The following is a 26,217-nucleotide window of genomic DNA, read 5'->3' on the forward strand; positions in this document are numbered from 1 at the left end:
AGAGGAGCCTGTGGAAATAAGTAATGGGCTGTGTTTGAAGCAGACTGCCTCAGATACCAAGCAACAGAAATAGTTTGGGTTAGATTTTCAGAAGAAGTTGCAAAAGCATTACCATGAAACAACGGAAATGATAGTGTGATCTGAGGCAGCTAACTAATTACTCAACTACTTAAAGCCATGTGAAACCAAAGGGGAAAAATGCATTCCTATTCTTTTGTCAGTGATGCTTCTGGTTCTTACCTTGATCTAGCTTAGACAAAGAATCCACCCCTGAAACCTAAACTCTTCTGTTTTTTCCATTGAGATCAACCTAGCCAATGTGAAATTCCTCTTTTAGCAAACAAAGACTGGGATCTGATAGGTGCTGAGCTCTGGCCAAATAAATCAATGGATGCTCATGTTCGGTGGGAGTGAAGTTGTGATTCCTTGCTCCCAATTGCATTTTGCTTGCCCTTCGGGTAACAAGTTGTGGATCAGGCTAATAACCTGACTGCATAAAAACTGATCAATCTCAGAATACCATCAAGTACAACCTGCTGAGAACATGGCACAAATGACCATTTGCAAATGGGAAGATGAAGCATTGATCAGCAATGGGCTCCCTACAAGGCAAAGATATTAAATGTCTCAAGATTAACATATGAAGGGCTTCCTTTGACATAAAAGATTGTACCATAACAAAAAAAAGTCCTAGAGCTAGGATTTTCCAGTCCTGTCCGCCACTGGGATCTTCTGGTCCTGCCAAGTCAATGGATTTTTGACTGGGCTGCCGCACTCACCTCAATGGACCGTGCCACAGCAGGGCTGAAGAATCCCAGCCTTTGTTACAGAAGTAACTCAGCTCAAGCTACTGAAAGAAATCAGCTGGCTTGTGGACTGCTAAGCAAAGAAGTGAAAGAGCAGCATAATACAGTGCCCTTGTAATTGTAAAATGTCCCAATGTGCCTCACAGGAGAGCTATTAGGCAGAAAATTTGAAACTAAATCATACGAAGAGACATTAGGTGATGGGTAGAATTTTCAGGAACTCAAGGGGGGCGGGGGGAAGTGTTTTAGAGAGGAAATTCCAGAACTCAAGAGCCTGATACAGCTGCCAGTTCTGGAGTAAGCGCAAGAGGCCAATGTTGGAGGAATGCATATTTGAGGGTTGTAGGGCTACAGAGATAGATACAGTTTCAGTGGCAAATAGATTGAAGCAAGAGCAGCAGGAGGCAATATCAGAGGGTGATACCGCAGAGGTGGAGGTTGGTACTTTTAATAACCTAGAGAATATGGGTCAGCGGAAGAGAAACATCTGTTGGAAAGATCAACAATTTCTCACTACTGAAATTTTGCAGGCTTACAAAAATAGCATTTTGAACAGCCAGTAACTTGCCAATTGGTTTTGACGATTATCATCAGCTTGTACATTGAGATCACAAAGGAAATATCACAAAAGATAGCAAGCACAAAATAAGTATGGCAAGAGAATAACTCTACCAGTGGAACTGTAATTTTTTTGAGATGATGTTGAAGATGGTGTTCATGCACTTATTATGTATTTGAGTAGCACAGTTTACAGTACTAGTTAAACAATACTGAGTCCAGTGCTGTGGTCAGATGGACTTTCAGTGGGAGCAGTCACCAAGCATTTGCTGCTTCTGCTGTGTAAGCCTATCTCATCCTTTCAAAATCATTTAACTCAGTAATTCAATACTTTGTCATTCACAGTAAGTGTTGAGTTAGGTGACACGGTGAATATAATGGTCTTTTAGGACATGGAGTTTAATAAAGCCGAGGCAATGAGATGAAAGTTTTCTCTCTGACACCATTCCCAATCCCAAGTGAAATGTGAAACACAATCAAGCTGGTGCTTTGACAAATTTCACTCAATTAATGCAGGAGTACTGAGAATTCACTTTCACAATTCTGTTACAGTTGCCTCAGCTGTGCAAGTTCCACAGACAAACCCTGCAACTCACAAAATCCTTAAGAATGGGTGCTTATAGGCTCAGCATGGGATTTATTAATGCTACTCTCAGCTCTGAGAAACATGAAACCAAAACAGAAAACGCTGGAAAATCTCAGCAAGTCTGGCAGCATCTGTAAGGAGAGAAAAGAGCTAATGTTTTGAGTCCACATGACTCTTTGTCAAAGCAGCTGTAGCTTTGACAAAGGGTCATCTGCACTCAACACAACTGACGAAGGGACACCGTTTCCGAAAGCTTGTGGGATTGCTATCAAATAAACTGGTTGGACTCTAATCTGGTGTTGTAAGACTTCTTACTGTGTTTACCCCAGTCCAACGCCGTCAACTGCACATCGAGTGTATAAGGACCCATTCTTAAGGATTTTGTGAGTTGCAAGGTTTGTCTGTGGAATGTGCACAGTTGAGGCAACTATAACATAATTGTGAAAGTGAATACTCAGCACTCCTGCATTAATCTGCACTCAACATCAGCTCTTTTCTGTCCTCACAGATGCTGCCAGACCTGCTGAGATTTTCCAGCATCCGCAGAAACTTGCTTTTATCTGAGAAACATGACACAGTGCCCTCATTCTTTGTTGACTACCAATCGGGAAAGTGATGAAATTGTTTGCTTTGGGAAATGATGCATCATTCACTTGTCTAACACACCTGGGAACTCTAGATTAACCAATACTGCTAATATTTTTCCTTTGGCTGCTTGGAACAAACTAGATGCAATAAAGCTGACTGCTTTGGAGACCTTGATAATTCTCTACAGCAGCCCTTTGTGAGGGCCATTTGAGGTACATGCACTGGTGGCCTTTTGGTCTATGTCTGAAAGAACTATCCACCCAGTCCCAATTATCTGTTCCTCTCCTATAATCTTGTAAATACTTTCTTTTCAAGAATATACACTTTTCCTTTTCGAAAGTTACTGCTGAACTTGTACACTCAACTTTGCATGCAGTGAATTCCAGAACCTCAATTCGCTACATGAAAAAAGATTCTCAGCTCTGTTTTTTTTTGTCAATTATTTTATACTTGTCGTCTGGGTAATGAACTTCCTGTTTCTGGAAACAGTTTTCTCCGTATTTGTTCAAACACTTTGTTCGAGGCAGGATGTGATGCCATTCGAAACTAATGCTATGTATCAGCAGTCACTGAATGGCATTGCGATTTAAAGTTATCTTTTGTAACCTGCCATTGAAGCCCCTGGGTGGATGGGGGCACGGTGTGGCAATGGTCACCAGGCACCCCAGCAGTGCCAAGGACAACACCAAGGGGGTGGGCTCTGGGGTCAATGGCAGGGGGCTGGAGCTATGCAGGGGTGGAGCATGAAGAGAGTCATGATGAGATGATATTGTGGTAATGTCACTGAGCTAGTAATCCAGAGGTCCAGGCTAATGCCCTGGAGACATGATACTGGCAGGGGTGGGGAGGAGCTGTCAGGGCTCAGGCAAGGGGCCCTCCAAACCAGCGACCCTTCAGGAACGGGGTGGAGGAACATGCTCAGGATACCCTTGTGAAATGGTGACCTGAGTGCTCTGAAGCTGGGTTCACTGTTTTTGGTGGAGTAGCTTTGCTCCAGGCTAGAATTCTGATGATGTAAATTGGGCATGTTTTCACCGTCTAAGTACAAAAGGGTATTGCAGCTAGTGAAAGGATACATAAAAGAACAATTAGATTGAGGGGGATTGGATTTTGATGAGCAATTATGCACACTAAGCAAGTTCTCAATGGGAAAGATATGGTGGTCTAATTGCTGCCTTTAGGATTGCAAAGGGACTAGATAATGTAGAAAATGAAAAGCTATTTTACCTTGTTCAGAATTGTAGAACTAAAATATAAAGCTCAACAGGGTAAATATACAACTCTAATGTGTGGAAAATAATATTCCAGTGAGTGGTTAATCCATGGAGATCTTAAGGAGAATTAAGAGTTTTAATAGGCAGAGGGATTTGGGTATACAGGTCACAAAGTGGCAACGCACGTGGAGAAGGTAGTCAAGAAGGCAAACAGCAAGCTTGCCTTCATCAGCCAGGGTATTGAGTTTAAAAACTGGCAAGTCATGTTGCAACTTTATAGAACCTTAGTCAGGTCGCACTTGGAATATAGTGTTCAACTCTGGTTGCCACACTTCCAGAAAGATGTGGAGGCTTTGGAGAGGGTACAGAAAAGATTTACCAGGATGTTGCCTGGTATGGAGGGTATTAGCTATGAGGAGAAGTTGGAGAAACTTGGTTTGCTCTCACTGGAACGACGGAGGTTGAGGGGCGACCTGATAGAAGTCTACAGGATTGAGGGGCATGGACAGAGTGGATAGTCAGAAACTTTTTCCTAGGGTGGAAGAGTCATTTACTAGGGGCCATAAATTTAAGTTGTGAGGGGCAAGGCTTAAAGGAGATATACAAGGCAAATGCGGTGGGTGCCTGGAACTCGCTACCAGGGGAGGTAGTGGAAGCAGATACAATAGTGAGACTGGACAAATACATGGATAGGATGGGAATAGAGGGATAAAGTCCCCAGGAGGTTAGGGGGTTTTAGTTCAGTTGGGCAGCATGGTTAGTGCTGGCTTGGAGGGTTGAAGGGCCTATTTCTGCGCTGTAATTTTCTTTCTTCTTTGAAAAGATCCATTGATCTTGAGGGGGAGACGGTGGCATAGTGGTAATATCGCTTGGCCAATATTCCAGAGACCCATGCAAATGGTCTGGAGGCATGGGTTCAAATCCCATCATGCTAGTAAGTGGAATTTAAACTCAATTAATAAATTGGAATTGAAAAGCTAGTCAGTCATGGTGGCCATGAAACTCTCATTGCACCACCTAATCAGAACAACAATCAATGACCTGAATCGGCGCTGGAGTGTGGCGACTAGGGGAATTTCACGGTAACTTCATTGCAGTGTTAATGTATGCCTTACTTGTGACTAATAACTAAACTAACTTTAAAACACTCAACTGGTTCAATGATATCCTTTAATCCTTTAGACACCCACATTCCATAAAAGAATAAAAAAACCAAGACAAATAATGGAAGCAGATGCAGATTAGGTAGATTACCTTCAGAAAAAACACTCCAGTGACAATATGAGTAATTTGTGACGTGATGTGGTTAAATGTAATGTGGGAGTAAAAGGATAACATTGACTTAGGCTCTAGGTTCTCCAACACATCACTTGTGGGACTGGTAATAGTGACTGCTCTCAGTCAGCAACATCCATCATTGTATCGTGCAGCTACCAGGCTGGTAGGTGAATGAGGTGGTCCTTAGTCCTTTATTTGACTTGGGCAATTCCATGGGGCAGGCAATACAGGACAGAAGTTGGCAAACACTTCTTCTCACAAAATATAGTGGAAATCTGGATCTCTTTCTCTCTCTCTCCCAAAAAGCTGAGGTTAGGTCAATAAAAAAATTGAAACTGAGATTCCTGTTAGGCAAAGATACTGGGCAAAATACTATCAAAAAAAAGCAGAATGTTGGTTCTGGTGTGAAACAAGGAATATTTGCTGCTAACAGGCTGAATCATATGCCTCATGAACAATCATTTTTATTCTCACCGCTTTTGCACTGCTCCAGCAATGAGCTCCCTCTGATTTGTCCATCCTGCAATGAATTAACTGCTGCAAGCACGGGGGAGCTCCATATAAAAGTCTCTCCAGCACTTGTTCCTGGATGGGATGGAGCAGAGGTGGTGGCAGCCCTGGTCAGTGCAAGCGTACTCCAGAGGAAGCTGGAGCAGCAGTGTCAGAACATGAATGCTTTTCTTCACTCAGCCAGGGTAAGTGAACCAACCCCAGTCTCCCATTGGACCTTCTTGCACCCCCTCCCCTCCCCCTACAATCACCATGTTTGTTCTTTCTGGTTGTATCATGGTTGGTGTGATAGGCTGAGGGACTGGATAGGATTACTGCGCTATAGTGAGAGACATAGTTAAGCCAACCTCTATTCCTCAGAAGTCTAAGGAAATTTGGCATGTCCGCTATGACTCTCTCCAACTTACACAGATGCACTATGGAAAGCACTCTTTCTGATTGTATTACAGCTCGATATGGCTCCTGCTCTGCCCTCGCGCGCAAGAAACTACAATAGCTTGTGAATGTAGCCCAATTCCATCACGCAAACCAATCTCCCATCCACTGACTCTGTCTATGCTTCCCGCTGCTTTGGCAAAGCAGCCAGCATAATTAAGGATCCCACGTACCCCAGACATTCTCACTCCCATCGGGAAAAAGAGGTCATGTATCAATTGACTCGAACAGCTTCTTCCTTGCTACCATGAGACTTTTGAATGGTATGCTTTGTCTATACATTGCGCAATAAACAATACTTTTCATTCTATACCAATACATGTGGCAATAATAAACCAAATCAAATTAAATCATGTTTCCCAAGTAGCTGCTAGCTCCTCGCTCAAGTCCCACATCTTCCATAACTCATCACCAATTAAATGTCAATACTCCCACTTACACTTTTCGTCTCTGTCATTGCAGGACAAAGTCAAACACAACAGATGTAAGTGGGCGCAGCCAGCTGAAGTCATGTCTGAGCTCTCAACACTCATACTTCTTGAGAAATGAGCCCTCGATCTGGCCAGGGAGAGGAAAAATGTGCCTGCACTGCTGGTGAAGTAAGGGCAGCAAAGAAATATGAAAATCCTTACATGTGCTGTCGTTCCTCAAGTCTCAAATGAGTAATCAATGTTCCCTCTTTATCAGCTGCAATGCACTGATACTATGTTCCTTCGCTTGCAGGCTGGCCAGTGGAACAGGCTGGACCATCCTCTTGAACCCTGAACCCACCAAATTCCAGCAGACAAAGAGTTGGCATAGCTGTCAATCACACCTGGCATCAACGCGTATACTCTCCCTTTGGTGAGTCCAACAAGTACGCAGGCTTCAGGGTCATTCACTGGTGAGCACCTCACACCTAAAGGTTCACAGCAGGTGGGGAGTCCAAGGGAACTGGCACTCTAAGGGATGCCAGAGCCTAGGACTCGGTCGAGCCCCTTTGCCAATGATGTGCCCTGGGCGTGGTTATCCCACAGCTCCTGGAGCAGCGAAAGCTCATGAGTCATGAGCATCAGGAAGGGATGACTGCAGCCCTCTGCAGAATGCAAGGTTGATTGAAGGAGTCCCATCACCTTCTATCCGAGGAGATGGTACTGTCACTGCAGCACTGAAGAACTGTGAGGTTAGTTTCCACAGAGGAGACCTTAGTGTAGGACGTCATGGTGTAGGCACTGGTGGGAATCCACGATTCCCAACCAGTTGGTGCTAGAGGACGGTGGGGCTTCTGGATCTCACACCAACTGCCCCTCCATGGAATGGAGGGGCACAGGGGCTCTCAGGAACCCTGAGGGAAGAGGATCGTTAGGAGTATAGCCCAGACCTCCCCACCAAGGGACCCTGGCCAACTCTAGCCCCTCTGATAAATCCACCCACCTTCCATCACACTCATACTGCTGATCTCATAGAATGATCTCCAGCCAAGCCTTCTTTGTTTCACCTGCAAGTTTCTTCCTGTTAGTAGAGGGCAGTTCTGATCTCCTTCTGCACACTTACACTCTCCTCTGCACCAACCCACCACAGGCACATCAGTAAAGTGAGGTGTAACCTTTGAACAACTGGATCCGATAATGTCAATCCTTTCTGTTGCGATCCCAACTCCAAAATTGTGTGTTTGCAATGTACTTTTAAACACAAAAAATCATTTTGCGCGGTCATTTCCTGCCTGCTCAAGGTCAGTGAACCAAGAAATTATTTGGTAATACTAATTAAAAAGCCACTAGCAGATGGGCTGTGCCTACCTAGTACCAGGTTTCCCGCAGGCTACTGGCCAACACCTGCAAGCCCTAAAACACCGGTCTCAATGCACCAAATTCCAGTCCACTGTTTCTAATTGCTGAATAAGAGATGAGAGGAAGTGGCAAAAATAAAAACTGATGAGAGGAAGGAAATTAAAGATCACATATCATGTTGCTCACATTTTAACACGTGTAAGGCATAGGCAGAGTAAAATTTTAATGGTCAGCATTTCGACTTTTAATAACAGGACTTTTAGCCGTACTACCCATGATTTGATTTATTATTGTCACATATAATAGTATATAATGAAAAGTATAGTTTCTTGCACGTTATACAGAATGTTTTACTGACTAAACAAAGCAAAAACTGTTATAGCTATAGCTATGTGGGAAAGTACAGCATTGATTTGGGCATTCAATAACAATGGGCAGAATTTTACATTCTTTCCCCATCCCCCCATCCCTCAAAGACGGATTCTGAGGCACTGAGTAGCATAAAATTGAATGGATGGAATTTTCCCCAGAACCCTGCCAGCCCAATCCCAGACACAATTTCACATTTGGGCAGGCAGGAAACTCACCCTCTCACCTATTAAGATCCTTAACTGGCCATTTAATGGCCACTTAAGGGCCTTTTCCTGCACAGCCTCAATTTTTAGGCTAGTGGGAGCACATAGGGTGGGAAACTGAGGAAAAAAAACTTCTCTCAATCACAGATGGGAATTTTGGGGCACCCTCCACTCTGGGACATTGGAGCTCTGGACCTCCCTCTTGGTCAGCACCCTCACCATGATTGCCCTTCTCTCCTTACTCCCCAGGGCATCCCCTGCCTTCCTGCCACAAAACCCCTGGGGCCCGTCTTTCCAAAGGACCTGGTAATTAATTCCAGGCAGAACATTGCAGTACCGCTTCTGGCCACTGCAGTGTGCGCCTGGAGCAAACTGATTGGCTGACAACTCTGATGAGTGGCCTTCCTTCCAAGGGTGGCTGGAAGTTTCACACATTGCCAATCAATGCAGTGTTAAATGGCACTGAGATTTCAAGAGTCAACGATAGCATGTTATACACCAACTCACACGCCATTCTTAAAATTCTGCCCTATATTCTCCAAAACAGTGAAAAGGTTTTTTTTAACCTTAAAAAAGTGCAACTTATAAATCGTGCAGATATAAAACTAAAAAAGTACGACTTCTATCAAATTAAAGCATACACAACTATAAAGCAGAAATTGTGTATGCAACTTTAAAAATGGAGCTACTTAAAAGCACTGTATTGCGTTCTGCTGAAGACATTAGGATCATTAGAGGTCATATGATTTTGATCTTAGTGGAGCATTTCAAATGTCCCAGGAATGCCAGACAATACGATTGCTGTTTTCTCATCCTCCAATGTTCAAAATAATTGTCACCAATGCATTTTTCACAACTATGCTAACAAAGAGAACCGTCAGAGAAGGAAGAAAATGCAGAAGCTATACACTCAAAAATCAAGAACACAGCAGAAACCTTAGTGCTGTTTGGAAAACATACTCAAGTAAATACCTGTGATTGCACCACCCTGATAATTACCTCATAAGAAACTAACTTGAACAACATTCTGCAACTTTGTCCTTTTACTCTTTCCACTTTTTTTTACTATCCTTGGTATACGGGCAATGTTGGCAAGTTTGCAGTTATTGTCCATCCTAGCTGCCCTAAAGTGATAGCTTTCTTCTTGAACCACTACAATTCTGATAGTTTTAGGTGGAGCATGCTAGGATTTTAACAATCAACAATCACGGAGCAGCAATATCTGTCCATGTTGAGTTAATGTGAGCTACAAAGGAGAACATGGCAATGATAATGTTTCTTTATCATCGCACCAACAATGCTAAACAAAATGAGGAATGCAGGCAATTTCCAGACATAAAAATTAGTTATAAATTTGTTACATTCAAGTTGGAAGGATTAAGTTTCCACAAAATACCTGGGCCAGTTGGAATACGTCCTAAGCTCAAAGAACTAAAGGTGGAAATTAATACTGCCTTTGCTGCATAGCATGCATGTAATCCTGTGTTGCAGCATCACCAGACTGGTACCTCATTTTCAGATACTCTTGGCATGCACTCCTACATGCACTACAACAGCACAAGAATTGCAGTGGTTCAAGAAGAAAGCTACCACTTTAGGGCAGCTAGGTTGGACAATAACTGCAGATTTGCCAACATTGCCTGTATACCAAGGATAGTAAAAAAAAAAGGTCGAAAGAGTAAAAGGACAAAGTTGCAGGATGTTGTTCAAGTTAGTTTCTTATCAGGTGATTATCAGGGTGGTGCAATCACAGGTGTTTAGTTGAGTATGTTTTCCAAACAGCACTAAGGTTTCTGCTGTGTTCTTGATTTTGAGTGTATGGCTTCTTCATTTTCTTCCTTCTCTGTCAGTTCTCTATGTTAACATAGTTGTGAAAAGTGCATTGGTGACAATTATTGTGAACACTGGAGGATGAGAAAACAGCAATCATATTGTCTGGCATTCCTGGGACATTTGAAATGCTCCACTAAGATCAAAATCATATGACCTCTAATGATCCTAATAAGAACATAAGAAATAGGAGCAGGAGTAGGCCATCTAGCCCTTCGAGCCTGCCCTGCCATACAATAAGATCATGGCTGATCTGAAGTGGATCAGTTCCACTTTCCCGCTTTCTCCCCATAACCCTTAATTCCCTTGTCTATCAGAAAGCTAGCTACCCGTGACTTAAATATATTCAGCGAGGTAGCCTCCACCACTTCAAGGGACAGAGAATTCCAGAGATTCACCACCCTTTGAGTGAAGAAGTTCCTCCTCAACTCCGATCTAAACTGCCTCCCACCCACCCCCCCTTATTGAGGCTGTGCTCTATAGTCCTGCTATCCTTTCTAAGCAGGAAGAATCTCTCTACCTCTACCCTATCTATCCCCTTTATTATCTTATACGTCTCTATAAGATCTCCCCCTCAGCCTTCTAAACTACAACGAGTACAGACCCAGTTTATTTAGTCTCTCTTCATAGGTTAACCCCCTCATCTCCAGTATCGGCCTAGTGAACCTTCTCTGCACTCCCTCCAAGGCAACCAAAACTGCACACAGTACTCCAGCTGCGGCCTCACCAGTACCCTGTACAGCTGCAGCAAGACCTCCCTACTTTTATATTCTATCCCCCTTGCTACAAAGGCCAACATTCCATTCGCCTTCTTGATCACCTGCAGAACTCTTCAGCAGAACTCATTATGTGGAATTGCCAGTGTTGGATTGGGGTAGGCACAGTAAGTAGTTGTGAGACTACTTACATTCCTCATTGAATCAGAATTGATGGTTATGGTGAAGTGGGGCATTTGCCAGACCATAGGGTTACAGAATGTGGGAAAGTATAACTTGAGTACTGATAATGAGTCCCGCGTGTTCAGATTTTTTATAGATCTGATCAGAATCTATCTTATTTACTTGGTGATAAGGCCACTCAACAGAATGGAGGGTCTCATCAGTGTAAGGAGGGGTCTTTGTCTTCACAAGAAGTACGTGGTGGTCAATTCATTCAGTGCTTTTATGGATAGATGAATCTGTGACAGGTAGACTGGCGAGGATAAAGCCAAGTAGATTTTTCTCTTGTGTTGGTCCCCTTGTTATCTGCCACAGAGAGGTGTTCATAGAGGTATGGGCGGGATGGTGGCACAGTGGTTAGCACTGCTGCCTCACAGCGCCAGGGACCTGGGTTCAATTCCTGGCTTGGGTCACTGTTTGTGTAGAGTTTGCACATTCTCCCTGTGTCTGCATGGGTTTCCTCCAGGTACTCCGGTTTCCTCCCACAGTCTGAAAGGCATGCTGGTTAGGTGCATTGACCCAAAAAGGCGCCAGAGCACGGCGACTAGAGGAACTTCACAGTAACTGCATTGCAGTGTTAATGTAAACTTTACTTGTGACACTAATAAATAAACTTTTCTTCAGGACTAACCTAATATTGTTAGTAGCGGTGCAACCGAACGATTCCTGATGATGGACATTGAAGATCTCCATGTATTTTTGTCACATTCATGTGAAATTCGGCATGTTGCACAATTTAAACACATTTCGACTCTACATTATTAGGTGAAGGTGTATCACAAACTTAATTTAAAATAATGATTTTCTAGTAGATTGTGTTGCTCTTAAGCTTCGGATGCTGCTTTTTCTCTTTCTTCAATCATCTGATATTTTTGTTTCATTAGGCATTGTCTAGCACTGCCATAAACCCCTAGATCACCATATCTTGATTTTGCTACCTGCCTTTTGCTACCTGCTTGAACTGCTCCAGCTCCTTAGCACAGTTCTATACCTGACTGTGACCTGCCCTCAAATGCTCCTGAAGAATTTTTATAATTTCCTGATCAACCTTGTAGTTTCTTCTCCACTGCATCTCGACCTCGAAGCAGCAGAGGTAATCACCTGACTGGCAGCCAGCTATATCAGGCACGCATCTGAAATGCTGACGGTAGTAGTGTTCTTTTCCTGCTGGCGTTCTACCCATTCTCTGAAGGTTGTAACCAGCACATCCACCAAGTAGTAGAAAAGTTTGATGGCATTGACCGCCAGATCGGGCAGGCCAGTTTGCTCGTTCACTACTGGAGGCTGGCTGCTGGTAAACAGTCTTGTCTCAGTCCTCTGGCATTGCTCCAGAGTACATGCTCCTTGCCATACAACTGAATGACTCATTAAGCCACCTGAGAAGGCAATTAATGAGTCAACCATATTGCTGTGGATCCATAGTAACATGAGGGCCAGACTGTACCAGACTTGATCTAATGTCAAACACAATCTCAACAGCAATAATAACCTGTAGTAACTTCATAGCCCGGAGCTTAAATCCATTCATGGTGAGATTCTGTTTATTTGAGGTGTATAATCTTCTGGACAGGGGCAGATTTCCAACCTTAAAGGGCTCTACATTATCTGGCCTTCCCATGTGAATGCTTCTAGGATTATGTCACCATAAGTTGTTAACGAGGGTACACAGCACTAAAATCCCCAAATACTGGCATTTATTCCCAGTGCAGCAGCAGTAAGTTAAAATGAAACAAATGAGATATGGCTTTGCTAGCATCGGCTGCTAATGATGGAAATGTTTTTCTTGGAATTCGCTAGAGGCACAGCTAGAGTTAATGTCTTCCTCCTGGACTGAGCTGAATTTGTCTAAGACACCACTGGGAATGTTTTCCTCAAACCACAGAAATAAGCTCTGAGATTTAATAAGGCAATCCCTTGATGTTAATTTTAATGGAGAAAGGGAAGGGAGAGTGCAGGAGAGCTAGGCAGCACCTAAGGGGATTATTCTCTGCAAGGCATATAATCCCACCCTTCTCTCCCAAAATTTGAATTTCAAATGAATTTTAGGACTCTTAAATAAAATAGAAACCAAACGTTATGTTTTTTTGCGACAAGTGTCAGACAGCGCTAATGCACTGCTTAACCACAAACTTTCTGAACACTTCCGAGAAACATCACTCATTTTGCAGATATAAACTGCTGATCTCATTCAACTTCAACGATATTCTCAACAAGGGGCAAATATAGAAGACTGTCTTGCCAGCCATGACCATATTCTGAGAATAAATTTTAAAAATGGTCATGAGGTTGTTACTTTGTCAAAATAATGTGTGCAAGTGAATGCACACCTTTGGTGAACTGACCGGACATGCAATCCTGACACAATGATATGGTCTGAGTTGCTTTATGTAGGACTTCACATGGCAAGTATTACATATGCAAGGAGCTTCTCAGAAAATTAAACTATATCAATTCAAATATAAACTTTCTGCTTTATAACATGTCAGCACCCTTGTTTCCAAGGGAAGGATCACAGCAATACTCTAAACGGGATAGGATTTCTCAATTGAATGTTACTGTCTTGTTGAGGACTTCACAAACAGCTTGGAGCCTATTTATGGTGAAATTGGCCTTTCAAATGGAAAAGAGAATCATGCATGTTGCAAAACAGGCTTTGAAGGTCAATTTAATGCCTGTTGTTGATAAATGTTGATACTTCCTGAAATACTGTTTTCTTCAGGAATAAGGCTTTCTAACTGAAGTGTGTACACAAACTTGGCCGCTTGCTTATGACTGGCTTCTGCCTGTAGACATTCAACTCCAGAGGTAGTGATGCAGCTAGGGAAGTTTCTAAAGTTATGATTGTGCATGCATTTATACCACGCATTGGTAACGTAAGAAACATTTCGATAGAATGATTTTTGTTGAAATTTAACATGCTGCACATAACCTTCTAGCTAAACTCCATGGTCAGAAATTTGTTTGAGCAGTGTCAAAGAGACCAATTTAACTCTCTGGCCGGAATGTGCCGTTGGCCTTGGGCGGGATTTTCCGAGCCTCGTCCAAGTGAAGTCATAAAATCTCACTCCGTGTCCATGGGCTCATTCATTCTGCGAAAGCACTGAATTAAGTAGCCTGACAGTTGTTCACCGTTTTGGAACAGAAATGGCCACCTAGAATTGCTATGCAATTTGTAGCGCTGTGCACAACAGGTCTTCATTACATGTCCTCCATTAGAGCGCGTTACTTGGAATGAATATGAAAACACAACAAGTAAGGATCTTTTTATGTATCAGTCCCTGTCTTTTCCAAACTTTCCACTAAGTTCAGTATCCAAGCAGTGATCACCTGGAATTCTGACAGCTTTAAAATTCTGTTTTGTTATGTAGGAATGGATTTTCATTTTGAAAACAGTTAGTGGAAGTTGGGAATCAGGAAATGTTCCAACTAGGAGCCCAGACATCCTTTAGAATGTTGAAACAGCTCTGACCCAGGGCAAACAGTGCTTGACTGATAGGTCAATGTGATCTATACTGTCAATTGCATGATGTTTATTTCCAAAATATAAACAGGTTCAAGTGCTGGCAGTGATGGAGACTTTTAGTGTACTGTGGTAAAAGTCATTTTTATGAATTAGTGAATCTGTTGAAGCTTTTTTTTAAATACATACCAGTGTCATGACATGGTTTCATGATTCTATACAGAGTATATAGTGGGTGAACTGGCATGGAAGTGTCATAGTTTGGCATGGATGGTATGTGGGGTGTTGGGGTAGGTGAAGGGGCAACATTTTATATGGGGGGGGGGGAGAGAACACAAGTAAAATATTTTGATCTTACCTTTCAAAGGGTTCCTTCATCCAGACAATGATTCATGGCATCTTTGAGGTTTAAATGAGTCTTGTACAAGTTGGCCTGACTCCATGAAAATTTCAGAGGACAAGGAATTGCCCACCTCCACAACAGAGCCAGCAGGTTGGGAACGCAGGGTGTGGACTTGCGATCCAAACTAGCCTGTGCCCTTAACCAGTACTGATGAAAGTCGAGGGCGCCGAAAATGGAGCCTAGAATTCTGGAATCAAGTTCCGACCACTATTTCCACACCACATGGAGTCTCCCTCACTCCGTGAAAATTTAGTCCACAATATCTGGCTTACAGTTTCTACCCCATTCAGGACTCATCACTCAAAACATCTGTTATTTGGTTTTATCACCTTACATTTACATGGCTCCACTATATTTTCCATAGAAAAGGTTTTATTCCTGCTGCAGGTTTGGAATTTTTCAACTGGTATTTTTAAACAATTAATTATTTGTTACTAACCATTGCAAATAAAGTCAGTATAAACTTTTTCTTGGAACTAGGATAATAATTCAGGGCATATGTACTACAACGACACTTTGCTCACTTCTTTGGTGTTTTTGATAAGTAATCAACAAATACATTATAAGCTAATGGTTTCACTTGAAACCATAGTTTTTCCAGAAAGCATTTTACTCACAGCGATGGGACGTTTGGAAACGTTGGCTCCGATGAGGTAGCAAGAAGCTGGTTTCTGAATTCCAAAGAACAATCATTATCATCGATTTCATTGAGCTCTTCATCTGTGATTATATCAAAAGTTGCATCATCTGGTTTTGGGAAACTTTCTGCAAGTGGAATTATTCATAGACTCACAAAGGGAACAGATAAATCTCAGTATTTAAAAGTACAAGAAAATCGGAGATAAGAGAAACTACATTAACCCAGCAAATCTATCAATTTGAATAAACCACTGAAGGAGTAATTTATTCCTGAAGAGGAAATGGAAAAGGACGATGCTACCTATGTGGCAACAAACTGTCAGCATTTGGGTGTATTAAGACAGTCATACCAAAATGAACTGGCATAGCAGCTTCAATAGTGAAGGAAATCCCAATGAAAGCACAGGTTTATTAGACTTGCATCTTTCCAACATTTTTGTACGAACTTAAAAGATAGATACTGCTTGAGCAGGACATGAAAAGACTGAAACAGTTCATACAGCCTTTCAGAGACAACAACTTGTAATTAGTCGGTTGAACAGTGTCAGCCACAACAATGGGAAGATTGACAACATTGTTGATCAGCAGCTCTGGGCGCCAGAGGAAACATTCTTTCCGCTCTTCTATCAGCGGACTATTATTAATAATAATCACCAAACAAAGGTATTAATTAATTAGAATTCCAAACACTTCAATTAGTTCATCCCTTAATCTTACATACTCCAGGGATTGCAAGCTTAGTCTATGCAACCTGTGAACACTTTTAAATCCAGATATCATTCTGGTAAATCAGCACTGCACAATCTCCCAGCCCTGTACATCTTTCCTGAGGTTTGGCACCTAAAATTGAGCCCATATTTTCAGATGGGGTCCTAGCAAGACTGTGTGCAACGGAAGCATTAATGGCATTGCTTTTAACCTTTTTAATTACTCTAGTGATTTTGCGTGCTTGCCTCTTCAAATCCTTTTGCTCCTCCAATGTTATTTTCTCATGATTAAGAACATATTGCAATTAGTCTTGTTGGTTCACAATGGTTGACCTCCTACTTTTCCACCTTGAAGGGCCACAGGCAGGTGGGTGAGGTAACTTGGCATGGGACCATGAATAGGAATTATTGGAATGCTCCTGCCTTACAAAACGAATAGGAGGGCCTTTGTATTTTTATTTTAGCTAGAACAAAGTTTCACAATTCTGAATAATGCCTTTTAAACAGCACCCCCCCGCCCACCAAGCTGCCTCCAAACATTTTCCCAGATCAGCTGGCCCAACTTCAGCCTGCACCTTCTCCTGGCAATGAAGATTCCCCTTTGTGAGCACATTCCCCCAAGCCACGTTAGGCCAAACTGTGATTTCGTCTGACTCCCAAACCCCACCTCAGTGATGAAAATACAGAACATAATACAGAATGACATTTCAGCACAGTGCTGAGGGACTGCAGTGATATTGAAGGTGGTGCCTTGCATTTGGATATTGAACCTTAGCAGGCCAAAGCACCTGACCTCAACCAGAGATCCACAATTCGAGATTCAGAAGCGCCTGTTTTTGCAAGGTTCTGCTGCAGTGAATGGAGTTTTGGCTGAGCACCAAATTCTCCATTCTCACTGGCAGCAGAGCGGGTACAGACAAGATCAGAGAATCCTGCCCTTTCACACACTCAATCAACTCCTTTGATCACCTTAAACAGCTAAATTAGATCACTTCTTAATCTCCTGTACTCAAGGAAATGTAAGACTAGTTTTTCCAACCTTTCCCTATAACTTAACCCTTTTGGTCCAAATATCATTCTGGTTGAGGCACAACTGCTGGCCAGGATAACAAGATAACTCTTCTTGGACTTCACCAAAGGATCTTTTATATCCACCTGACAGCTTTAACTTCTGATCAGAACAACAGCACCTATGACAGTGATGCAATCACTCGATGCTGAGGTGTTGGCCTAGACTACATGCTCTAATTAATGGAGTGGGGTTTCTATGCGTAATTCAATTAATGTGCTACAAAACAAAGAATTTTCTTTGCAATTAGTATCTACTAACAATCAGTTGTTGAACTATCATGATTAACTTCTGTAATGTATTAGTAAGTAGCACCTGCACTGCAACTAGTACCATGGTTATTAGGATAATTTGACTCCAAACTGTAGCAGTAATTATTACCTGTGTTTCTGCTAGTTGGTCCTTCTGAAACTGATCGTGAGGGAGATTCATCAGGACTGTTTGGAGTACTGGAAGATCCGGGATCATTCAACCTTTGAACCACAGCACTATGTTCTGTGCAGCAGGCTCTGCAGCAGCGCTCCCGTTTACCATTGTGTTTTGTTGTTACAAAATTATTACAGCAGTAATAGCAGAAGATGCGCCCACAAAGCCTGAAGTGAAACAAAACAAGATGATCGTTTTCCAGGTGCAAACAAATTTCTTTAACTGAGGAGATTAAATTTGGTAAATCTTTTTGCTGACTTTCCAAGTGACCTATGTTTCCAACCCATGTTAGCTCGTGCATAAAGTACTTCTGGGTTGTAAAGAATCAATGAAATACAAAAGGCTATTATTGAGCACGCAAGAAGAAAAAGGTTAGTCAAGAAAAGGATGGGAACGTTTAGAAATAAAAGTGCCAACTTGGACTTGAAAATGACGTAGTGGTGGAAATGCTTAGTAAGTAATTGCATTACTTTTTAGAGAATGTGGAAGTGGGGCTGTAGGATTATCTGAAGAGGATGTGGAAGAGTCTCTATGGCAGATAAATATTCCAAAGGAAATCATATTAAAACGATTGATGCATTAAACAAGGGTCTGTTTGAAGACAGTGCTGTTCAGGAAATGAAAATCACTTCCAAAAGGGAATTCCACTTATTCTATCTGCTACTTGAACAGAATACAGAATAACGTCTGAGTAGCAATTGAGATGAGCAATATTTTTATCGAGGTTAGGATTAATGAGGAATTAACAGCCTTAAAAAGAGTTGTTTGATGATCCTATAAGCTGGATTAAGGCAAAATAAAGGATTTTTTTGGTCCATATTTTGATAATTAACGGCAGCTGACAGAAATATGCTTGCACGGCTAAGCCAGCATGTTTAAACTATAACACACGCACCTTGATAAGGGGATTTCAATTTTAGGGGGCTATATTTTAATCAGAAACCAGTCATACTAAAGATGCTGCGATCAAACTGAATTGCATAACGTAAGCATTTTATTTCTAACAAACAGACCCAGGCTCCATGAGTGCTTTCAATATTCATCTCAATGCAACATTTCACCCATAAGGCATTAATGGAGAGGTTAATTCTAAATGGCGGCAACTGACAGGCATTTCTTGTTTGTTTCCTGGAACCAGGTGGATTTTAGCATTGGGATGCTCCTGCCTTATGAAATTATTACAGCAGTAATAACAGAAGACGACTGTTTCCCAGTCTGGTCTCTGCTGTTGTTTGTCACTTGGCAGCTGTTGTGGTTTCAGTTCACTTTCAACTGATATCATCTGCTCACCAGCCCAGAGCCTGCTCTGGGTGCCCAAGGAAACTTCGTATGTGTCCCAGTGCTTAATATCCGTGAGGAATATTAAGAAGCAAGGGACATGCGAGGAGTGCATGGATGAGGGAAGGGAGGGCAAAAGGGATGCTGGAGGTAGAGGGGAATAGGAGGATGAGAAACAACTGGGGTGAAGAGGGCAGACAATGGGGTTATCCTGGGGAGTTCGGTGAATACTAAAGTGACAAGGGATCATTTTCCCTTGGCAACGTCAAGAAAACATAGGAACAAATCTGTTCTGTCCGAGCATGGCTGATTTGTATCTCAACACTTTGCATCAGATCCCTTGATACCCTTACCCTACAAAAAACATCAATTTCAGTCCAGAACATTTTAATTTTAATTGACTCTGCATCCATATCCTTCCAAGAGGGTTACTATCTTCCATGTGAAAGAGTTGTTTGTTCCCAAATGGCTGCGCTGTGATTTGAAGATTATGCCCCTTTTGATTTGATTTATTATTGTCACATGTATTAACATACAGTGAAAATTATTGTTTCTTGTGCGCTCTGCAGACAAAACATACCGTTCATAAAGAAGGAAACGAGAGAGGGCAGAATGCATAGAGGGCAGCTATGAATACAGTCATAGCTAGGGTATACAGAAAGATCAACATAATGCAAAGTAAGTCCATTCAAAAATCTGACAGCAGCAGTTCTTGAGTCAGTTGGTACATGATCTCTGACTTTTTAAAATCTTTTTCCCAAAGAAGGTGGAAGAGAGAATGTCCGGGGTGCGTGGGATCCTTAATTATGCTTGAGGCAGCAGGAAGTGATGGGAGTCAATGGATGGGAGGCTGATCTGCGTGATGGATTGGGCTACATTCACAACCTTTTGTAGTTTCTTGTGGTCTACACAAGCAGGAGCTATACTAAGCTGTGATAAGCAGAAAGAATGCTTTCTACGGTGCCTCTGTAAAAATTGGTGACACTTGTAACTGACATGCGAATTTCCTTTCTGTTCTGGATTCCACCACCAGAGGAAACATCTATCCCATTATATTCTTTAATCAATTAAGAAAGGACCTTGATTAGATTATCCTTTCTTGTTCTGAACCCATGGGAAGATAAGGAAGTTAATGCAACGATTTCTCATAGTTTAATCCGTAAAGTTCTGGTATCCTGTAAAATTGTACTGTACTCCAAAGCCAATACATCTTTCCTGATCGATGATACTCAGAATTAATTGCAGTATTCCAAATGTGATCTGAGCAAATGAAGTACAAGTTCTTCACTTTTCTTGAGATAATGATCAATATTTGATGGTGTTTTTAATTATTTTTGTTATCTGTTTGTGTGCTAGCCTTTAGTGGTTTGTACATGGACACCCAAATACATTCACTTCTCTAATTTCTTATCATTAAGAAAATGTCTTTTTAGGCTGTTGGGCGGGATTCATTAGCCGCGGCAGATGACCTGCAGGAATCTCGATACCCCGCTGAAGGGACGTCAGCCAAAAATCAGCATTCCTGATGGACATCAAGGCAGTCAGGATTCACCCGACCTGCCCTGCTGGCCCTGACTGGGTTGCTGCCCACTATGGGCAGGAACCCAATAATAATGCAAACTCGCTAACTGTAATACTTGACAACCCATCCAGCAGCACCCAGTTGTGCAGATGGGCCTTGCAGTGGGAAATGTACCAGGCAGACTTTGATGCTGGTAATCACTAGCATGGACATGATGTGCTGGACCACAAGGATCCAGAGAAGCATCACCAACTTCTCAGAAAAAAGGTGCATCCTGCCCACACCAATCAAATCACGGTCATCTTAAAGGCTGCCAATTGAGCAGGGGACATGGAGATAAAAAATGCCCCTCTTTTTTGGTCACTTCAAAATTTTCACAGTTGACTGGAATGCAGATGTTGATCACAGGGCTGCCTTAAATCACCACGCCAGGAGTGATCTTCAGGTTTTCCAAGACTAGAAAGGGCAGCCCTGCCATGAAACTCCCAACCCTGGGGAGAATGATGTCAACCCCTTGCCCCAGCCCAAGTCCACTCAACACCCCCCAGAGCCTTGAGGAACCCTTCCTCTACAGCCTGGCAGCGCCAGAGGGGCAAACAGCCACTGGACCTACTTCCTTGATCCCCCCTTGGGGCTCAAGGCATCAGGCCAGGGTGTTATTGTCCAGATGCCAGGGGGCATTGCACTGTTGGCACTGCTAAGGCATTTGGCCTGAATGGCCTGAAGAGGGGGTCTGAGGGGGAAGGGGGCCATCGTCATGTCTGTGTAGTACGGGTGGAGAAAGAATGCCCCTCTTTGGTAGGGTTAATTAATTTAGGCAATTAGTATATTGTTTCAAGATGCCATTCTCATTAGAACATGTAGATTGTCTTTGGGAATAGGCAATAAACTCTGTAGATTTCAGATTGGTAAGCAAGACAAGGCCTGCACCCTGGTCAGTGTTGCGGGAAGCACCTTTTTATCTTTTTGGTGGGGGGTTGTCTCCAAGAGCAGATCAGATCGCCCTTTAGAAATGAACAGTGGGGCTAGCCAGTGGGTTCTCTGAGATGAACTGATTGGCATCTTTCAGGTGGGTGAATCCCACCTGACACATGCTGCCAGCACCAGCAGGAAACACTCTTGTTTTCCTGCTGGCTTGAGTGCTTAGCCTGAAAATGGGAGAATTCCACCCGTTATGTTTCTGTCCCGTTGCAACTTATTGTTCCCATCTACAGAACTTACTGCTGTCTACAAGCTTGGATATATAACAAAAATAGGCAGGATGGAATATAGTGATCTAGGATGTTGATTGTTGTCTGATTTGTAAGGCTATTAATCCACGTTTCTGATGTTCCCTAAGGATCTAACCTTTTTCCCATCTACATGCTGCCCCCTCGGTGACATCCTCCGAAAGCACAGCATTAGTTATCACGTGTTATGTTGTGATGCCCAGTTCTATTTCATCATCAGTTCTCTAGACTCGTCCACTGTCTCTAAATTATCAGACTGCTTCTATAACATGCAGGCCTGGATAGGGAGAAATCTCCTCCAATTAAATATTGGGAAATTTGAAGCTACTGCTTTCAGATCCCTCTCAAAACTCCGTTCCTGGTTACATCCATTTCATCTGTTCCCTGCCACCAGTCTGTGATTAAACCAGTCTGTTTTCAATGTTGGTGTCATATTTGACTCCAAATTGAGATTCTGATCAGATATTCACATTTAGTCACCCGAACTACCAATTTCCACCTCAGTAACTTTGCCTCACTTTGCCCTTCTCAGCTTTGCTGCTGCTGAAACTCTCATTCATGCCTTTTTTTGCCTCTAGAATTGACTATTCCACCCCACTCCAGGCTAGTTTTTGACATTCTATCACGTACCAACTCACTCAAGAACAGTTTCTTCCTTGCTGCCATCATACCTTTGAATAGACCTATCATATTAAGCTGATCTTTCTCTTCACCCTATCTGTAACTGCAACACTGTATTCTGCACCCTCACCTTTCCTTCTTCCCCCATGTATTTTATGAATGGTGGGCTTTATCTGTATAGCTCGCAAGAAACAACACTTTTCATTGTATCGCAATACAAGTGACAATAATAAATCAAATCAAATCAAAAAATCCATAAACTTGAGGTAATCAGAAACTCTGCTGCCTGTAACTTAACTCCCACCAAGTCCTGTTCACATGTGCTCACTGGTTAACATCAATATCTTGATTTGAATGTTTCTATCTCTATTGTAATACCTGTCAATGGCCTCACCCCTCTTTATTTCTGTATCATAGAATCCAAAGAATTCCTACAATACAGAAGAAGGCCATTTGGCCCAACAAGTCTGTATTGACCACAATCCCACCCAACCCCCTATTCCTGTAACCTCATACATTTACCCTGCTATTCCCCCTGACGCTAGGGTCAATTTAGCATGGCCAATCAATCTAACCCGCACATTTTTGGAGTGCGGGAGAAACTGGAGCACCCGGTGGAAACCCACACAGACATAGGGAGAAAATGCACAGGCGAGAAGTGGCTGGAATTGACCCAGGTCCCCAGCATGTGAAACAGCAGTGTTAGCCACTGTGCTGTCCCATGAGGTAATCTCCATCAATTCCACAATCCAAGATTAAAATGCTCTCCCTGCATGAGCACCAGTCCCTAAGGGTTAGTGAGTAATACTCTGCAATGTAGACTCCACTAGGATAGCCAAAATAGAACACCTAGGTCGTTGCTAATAGCTCATCTGATATTTTTTCTGATTTTATTTAGTACTGATTGACTTACTAAATCACTTCAGAGGACATTCAGAGTCGAGCACATATTTTATGATTGGAGTCACACTGCCTAAGTGGTAGAAGCCATGGAAAATCAATTGGGTTTTTAGCGGGCAGCACAGCCGCGCAGTGGTTAGAACCGTTGCCTCACAGCTCCAGGGACCTGGGTTCGATTCCTGGCTTGGGTCACTGCCTGTCTGGAGTTTGCACATTCTCCCCTTGTCTGTGTGGGTTTCCTCTGAATACTCTGGTTTCCTCTCACTGTTCAAAGGTGTGGGGGTTTGGTCACTGGCCATGCTAAATTGTCCCTTAGTGTCCTGGGATATGTGGGTTAGAGGGGTAAATGTGTTGGGTGCAGACTCAATGAGCTCAATGGCCTCCTTCTGCACTGTAGCATTTCTATGATTAACCAACAGCGCTCATTTTCCTACAGTGAGCCCATGATTTATGAGATTTTCAAATACACTTTCACAACCTGCTCTATTACATGGAATGTACAGACCAACAATTATCACTGTTGATCTTTTCCGAGATCTGTTCTTTTGAAGATGCTAAACACTATATAAAATTGCAATTATGATTTTAACAATGATTTGCGTATGATTAGAATTGCTCGCTCTGGAGCAAGCTCCAAGTTGAGTCTAAATCACATAAGGCAGGATTGTGACTGTGCTCAATCACAGATGTGGGGATCATTAGTTTGTAGGTACTGTAATTTATTTTAACTTGGGTACCATTAATGTGGTGTAACTAATATGGACATTGTGATTTAGTTTATTTTACCCTTGGTTTCACTTAATGTAGCGTCACTATTATGGATGTTGTAATTTGACGTAGGTATCAGTAATGTGGTTAGTACAGATCTGAACCTCATGATTTAACCATTTTGGCAAGGATATCACTTCTGTGTGTAATACCAATGTACAAATCGTGAGATAGCTATTTTGATGTGGGTTTTTTTTTTGCTTTAGTTGCTGTAAGATGTGTTATTCACCCAAGTCTCAGGATATCAGTAATGCAGGTATCATGAATGACTATAGTCTTTAATTGTTTTTTAACATAATCTTTACAGATCATATTTTTCTAGATTTTCGACTTGTAAATAAGCTGCCTATGGTCATCTGGACTATGGTAACTTTATATCACAAATGGAGGTGTTCAACTTTTTTTGCAATTCAGTTATTACAATGTGGGCATTACCTTATCAACAAATTCTGTATCAGTGGTATTGTCATTCTCATGGAAATGTCACTAATTTTGAGAACTTTCAAGTATTTCAAACTTATTTGGAATAGCATGAGATAGATTGGTGCAGGTACCTGTCACGAATATTACTAAGGCAGATAGTGTTGTGGGTATCAGCATGGGTATGTAACAACAAATTGATACATTGGTCAGTACCATTTACTTGGATATTGTGAGATGCATATTACTAATATGATATGATTTTTGCTGTGCGCCAACTTCAGGAGAAGTGTCAGCAGCAGAATCACAAGCTCTACATAACTTTTGTTGACGTCACGAAAGAATTCGACACCTTCAGCCAACAAGGCCTGTGAAGGATCATGTCAAAGTTTGGCTGCCCCCCCCAATTCATTCAGATGGTACACCAATTCCATGATAGCATGATGGCCAGAGTACTGGATGGCGGAGAATCCTCTGAGGCATTCCCAGTCAAACAGGGCTGTGTGCTCACACTCACACTGTTCAGCACAATGTTTACTGCCATGCTGAATGATGCCTCCCAGGACAGTGTGGCTGGAATCAGCCTCAAGTACAGAGTGGATGGGAAGCTCTTCAACCTGATGAGACTTCAAGCTGTTACCAAAGTGAAGGAGACTGTTCTGAGAGACTTCCTCTTTGCCGATGACTGCGCCTTGTATACTGGCTCAGAGTAAGAAGTCTCACAACACCAGGTTAAAAGTCCAACAGGTTTATTTGGTAGTAAATGCTTTCGATAGGTAGCTACCGAAGGTAGCTTCCTTTCGAAGGTAGCTTTCGGAATGCTCTTCCTTCGTCATTATGTCGTGAAGGCTGCCGTGGAGAACGTTTAACCCGAAGATCAGAGGCCAAATGCCCGTGACTGCTGAAGTGTTCGCCAACAGGAAGGGAACAGTCTTGCCTGGTGATTGTCGAGCGGTGTTCATTCATCTGTTGTTGTAGCATATCAGGTGGTCTTGCATTATTGATGTCATTGATGAAGACGAACATCTCGCCAGGGCCATCCCCACACTTCTTGCCTTCAAACAACCGCACAACCTCAAACAGACCATTGTCCGACTACTCAGCCTTCAGGAGAACAGTGACCACAACACCACACAACCCTGCCACAGCAACCTCTGCAAGACATGCCGGATCATCAACATGGATGCCATCATCTCACGTGAGAACACCACCCACCAGGTACACGGCACATACTCTTGCAACTTGGCCAACATTGTCAATCTGATGCGCTGCAGGAAAGGTTGCCCCAAAGCATGGTACGTTGGGGAGACCATGCAGATGCTACAACAATGGATCAATGAACATCGCTCAACAATCACCAGGCAAGACTGTTCCCTTCCTGTTGGCGAACACTTCAGTGGTGACGAGCATTCGGCCTCTGGTCTTCAGGTAAGCGTTCTCCAAGGCAGCCTTCAAGACATACGACAGAGCAGAGTCGCTGAGCAGAAACTGATAACCAAGTTCCGCACACATGAGGACAGCCTCAACTGGGATCTTGGGTTCATGTCACACTATCTGTAACCCCCATGACTTGCCTGAACTTGCAACATCTCACTTACTGTCCTGTCTGGAGACAATACGCATCTCTTTAACCCATGCTTAATGCTATCTCTACTCACATTGTCTGCATCTTTAAGACTTGAATAGAT

The 26,217-nt window shown here is 42.6% G+C and overlaps 1 protein-coding gene and 1 pseudogene across 4 annotated transcripts in view; both read right to left on the reverse strand.

The window, feature by feature from the left end:
- The window catches only part of fyco1a (FYVE and coiled-coil domain autophagy adaptor 1a), a 152,156-nt gene that overhangs the window by 78,784 nt on the left and 47,155 nt on the right, over positions 1-26,217 (reverse strand). For all 4 annotated transcript variants that reach the window (XR_013888544.1, XM_080202378.1, XM_080202387.1 and 1 more), the window contains exons 13-14: positions 17,747-17,958; positions 15,568-15,715 (exon numbers count right to left, since the gene is read on the reverse strand). Coding sequence is in view for 3 of the 4 variants with exons in the window: in XM_080202378.1 (XP_080058504.1) it covers positions 15,568-15,715; positions 17,747-17,958 (360 nt within the window). In the remaining variant the exon portion in view is untranslated. The remainder of the gene's footprint in view (positions 1-15,567; positions 15,716-17,746; positions 17,959-26,217) is intronic.
- LOC145352498 (NADH dehydrogenase [ubiquinone] 1 beta subcomplex subunit 10 pseudogene) lies at positions 11,912-12,411 on the reverse strand (annotated as a pseudogene).

This window comes from Carcharhinus amblyrhynchos, chromosome 2 (assembly GCF_965287045.1).
Source record: "Carcharhinus amblyrhynchos chromosome 2, sCarAmb.v2.hapA, whole genome shotgun sequence".
Classification (NCBI taxonomy): Eukaryota; Metazoa; Chordata; class Chondrichthyes; order Carcharhiniformes; family Carcharhinidae; genus Carcharhinus; species Carcharhinus amblyrhynchos.